The sequence below is a fragment of the Mandrillus leucophaeus genome, unplaced genomic scaffold (genome assembly GCF_000951045.1).
Source record: "Mandrillus leucophaeus isolate KB7577 unplaced genomic scaffold, Mleu.le_1.0 Scaffold252, whole genome shotgun sequence".
Classification (NCBI taxonomy): domain Eukaryota; kingdom Metazoa; phylum Chordata; class Mammalia; order Primates; family Cercopithecidae; genus Mandrillus; species Mandrillus leucophaeus.
Window position 1 is genome coordinate 561,436 of NW_012102610.1, and position 3,831 is coordinate 565,266.

General features: G+C 46.8%; 1 protein-coding gene across 2 annotated transcripts in view; it reads right to left on the bottom strand.

Annotated features, from left to right (window-relative positions):
• The window catches only part of RAF1 (Raf-1 proto-oncogene, serine/threonine kinase), a 116,046-nt gene that overhangs the window by 5,215 nt on the left and 107,000 nt on the right, over nucleotides 1-3,831 (bottom strand). For both annotated transcript variants that reach the window (XM_011983597.1, XM_011983596.1), the window contains 2 exons: nucleotides 3,256-3,340; nucleotides 2,353-2,529 (listed from right to left, as the gene is read on the bottom strand). In XM_011983597.1, coding sequence (XP_011838987.1) covers nucleotides 2,353-2,529; nucleotides 3,256-3,340 — 262 coding nt within the window. The remainder of the gene's footprint in view (nucleotides 1-2,352; nucleotides 2,530-3,255; nucleotides 3,341-3,831) is intronic.

A 3,831-nucleotide genomic window follows, 5' to 3' on the forward strand; every position in this document is an offset into this window, starting at 1 on the left:
CGGGAGGCAGAGCTTGCAGTGAGCCGAGATGGCGCCACTGCACTCCAGCCTGGGCGACAGAGCGAGACTCCATCTCAAAAAAAAAAAATAGCCAAACATAGAAAAGGCACAGTAAAAATACAGTATTATAATCTTGTGGGACTACCTTCCTATATCATTATATATATCTTTATATCATTATATCATATCTTACATGATTGCATTTATATTAAACTATAAAGTAGGCAAAATCCGTAGAAACAGAAAATAGTTGCAAGTGGGTGAGAGGTATTGGGTGACCGCTAATGGGTATATCATTTGGATATCTGTCCACTCCAAATCTCAAGTTGAAATGTGATCCCCAGTGTTGGAGGTGGGACCCAAGTGGCAGGTGTTTGGGTCATAGGGATGGATTCCTCACGAATGGCTGGGTGCCCTCCCTGCAGTAACGAGTGAGTTCACACACTATTAATTCACATGCTATTAGTTCACATGAAACCTGGTTATTAAAAGAGTCTGGGACCTCCCTCCATGCTCTCTCTCTTGCTCCTTTCTCTCACCATGTCACATGCAGCTCCCCTTGCCTTCTGCCATGAGTAAAAGCTTCCTGAGGGCCTCACCAGACACAGATGCTGATGTCATGCTTTTTGTACAGTCTGCAGAACCATGAGCCAAATAAACCTCTTTTCTTTATAAATTACCCACCCTTAAGTCTTCCTTTAGAGCAACCCAAACAGACTAATACAATGGCATATATTTCTTTCCTGGATAATGAAAATGTTCTAAAATTAGATAGTGGTGATGGCTGCACAACACAATACCAGAAAAACACTGAGGTGTACATTTTAAAAGGGGGAATTTTATGATATATGAATTATATCTCAATTTTTCTGAAAAGTCATTCCATTTCTTAAAATACACAGAAGGCAACTTCCATATGAATTTTAAAGATAATATGAGAATTTCTGTAGGACTTGCAAGCACAGCTATACCTTAGTAGCTCCCAGATGTCTAGGGGGTATAAGGAGTTCCTACTCCTCTACCATAAGGGGCACTTCTGAGGAAAAGTTTGAGAAGCACTCCCTGGGCTAGCCAGGAAAGGTGGGAGGATCACTTGAGGCCAGTTTGAGACCAGTCTGGGCAACACAGTGAGACTTCCAACTCTACAAAATACACAAAAATTAGCTGGGCATGGTAGCGTGTGCCTGCCGTCCCAGCAACCTATGAGACTGAGCCAAGAGGACTGCTGGAGCCCAGGAGTTCGAGGATGGAGTGAGCTATGATCGCGCCACTACACTCTAGGATAGGTGACAGAGTGAGACCCTGTCTCTCTAAGGAAAGAATTTTTTTTTTTTTTTTTTTTTTTTAGATGGAGTCTGGCGCTGTCGCCCAGGCTGGAGTGCAATGGCATGATCTCCGCTCACTGCAACCTCCACCTCCCAGGTTGAAGCGATTCTTCTGCCTCAGCCTCTCGAGTAGCTGGGATTACAAGTGCGTGCCACCACAACCAGCTAATTTTTGTATTTTTAGTAGAGATGGAATTTCACCATATTGGTGAGGCTGGTCTCGAACCCCTGACCTCGTGATCCACCCACCTCAGCCTCCCAAAATGCTGGGATTACAGGCGTCAGCCACCGTGCCCGGCCAGGAAAAAGTTTTTAATTAAAAAAAAAAAGAAAAAAAAAATTATCCCAAAAATGACATCTGTTTAAACCCTCATGTGGGACAGCCATGCCTCAAGCAGCTGAGCAGAGGGCATTGCCACAGCTATCCAAGCAGAAGGTACATGCCCCCCACTATGTTCTCAGGTTTCCGATAAAGCGAGGGTAGCAGGCAGAGCCCGAATCTAAGCCCCAGGGGGGAAGCGCCAAGGGGGAAGTTCAGTCCCAACAGGGGAATCTGAACTTTTTTTTTCTTCTTTGAGACAGTCTCGCTCTGCAGCCCGGGCTGGAGTGCAGTAGTGTTATCTTAGCTCACCGCAACCTCTGCCTTCCACGTTCAAGCGATTCTCCTGTCCTGGCCTCCTTAGTAGCTGGAATTACAGGCATGTGCCACCATGCCTGGTTATTTCTTGTATTTTTAGTAGAAACAGGGTTTTGCCATGTTGGCAAGGCTGGTCTCGAACTACTGGCCTCAAGTGATCCACTGGCCTTCGCCTCCCAAAGTGCTGGGATTACAGGTGTGAGCCACCTCACCCAGCTGGAACCTGAACAACTCATTCCTGATAACTGGCCCCTCCAGGCAAGGCCAGAGGCTTACGCAAAGATATCACAGAATCGCTTAATGGACTAGAAGGCTTTTCCTGATTCTGGTTCCAATTTAGGGACAAATTTGATGCCTGGGTCCCAGAGAGGCATCAGACCATCTACTCACTCCATTCCCTGAGCCGTCTGCCGGGCAATGTCAATTAGCTGGAACATCTGAAACTTGGTCTCCTGGACATGCAGGTGTTTGTAGAGGCTGCTGCCCTCGCACCACTGGGTCACAATTGCCAGGTTGTCCTTTGTCATGTACCCCATGAAAAGCAGAATGTTCACATGCCGTGTTTTGCTGGGGAGGTGAAGAGAGGAGAGGGAGGAGGAAAGTGCTCAGGGAGGTCTACTGTGCTTTTCCGTGGACACTGGGTTCTGTGCTCTCGACACCACCCCCAGTCCCAACCTGGAGGGGGCTAGAAAAACAAACACATGGCATGGCTGATAACCCAGGTGGCATTCTGAGCAAATAGAGAAGCGCACCATTAGTTCACTGGGCCATCAGTTCAGTGCTGGCCTTGCTTACAGAGACGACATTATCTTCCATCAATGCACACTCCATGACCCTCCCCGGGGAGGTCACAAGGACCCCTCTGTAGAAACCTCCATTATATGACTTATTCCTACAAGTCTAAATAGTGACTGAAAGATTTGAAAGCTGACTGTTCTGAAGTCTAAAATAAAGCAACTCAGCTATAAAGAGGGTTCTGGGAAATAAAGGTAAAAATAGGGCCTATTTCTGCCCACCTCAAACCAAAACCCAGAGATAGAACTTGGGCTATTGAGTTTACTGTGCCCAGAGGAGGGTATTCTCCTGAGAAGGGGCTCTTCGAAAGGCCTGACAGCCACATAAACTAAAGGAAAGATCCCTTGCTCTCAAGGGAGGAGCATCCAACCACAGGAACTCCAAAGTGAGTCCTAACTGCCCACCCATCCCAACCCGCGGCACAGTCCACTAACTCTGCAGTCCTTGTACCCCCACTCTAGCACTCCAGAGGGACTGGACTGCCAGCTTTGTACTCACCGCAGAACAGCCACCTCATTCCTGAAGGCCTGGAATTGCTCTGGGGTTGGGTCGACAACCTTTAGGATCTTTACTGCAACGTCTCCTGCAAAATTAGTTGGCAATCAGTGCAATCAGTTGATCTTAGTCTTTCAAATAACCTAGTTTTGAAGAAGATACAGTGAATCATTTATCCAAAGAATCACATACCTACACAGATACAACAAATCTCCAAAATTTTTTTTTTGAGACAGGGTCTCACTCTGTTGTCTAGGCTAGAGTGCAGTGGCACACAGTGGCACACAGTGGCACGCAGCGGCCTTGACCTCCTGGGCTTAAGCAATCCTCCCACCTTGGCCTCCCAAAGTGCTGGGATTACAGGTCCAATTTCTACATAATTCAAATGACTCAAAAAAGTTACATAGGTTAACTGCTATCCCTACAGTCAGGCCTTCAATAGTCTTGGTTAAACTATTCATACCAATCCTGGCAAGCCCCAGACGGGAGGTCATGTGTGACAGGTCAAAACCTTGTCCTGTGGGAATGAAATCAGTGCATGGATATGAATGGCCTGGCAAATACAGAATGACTGGGGCT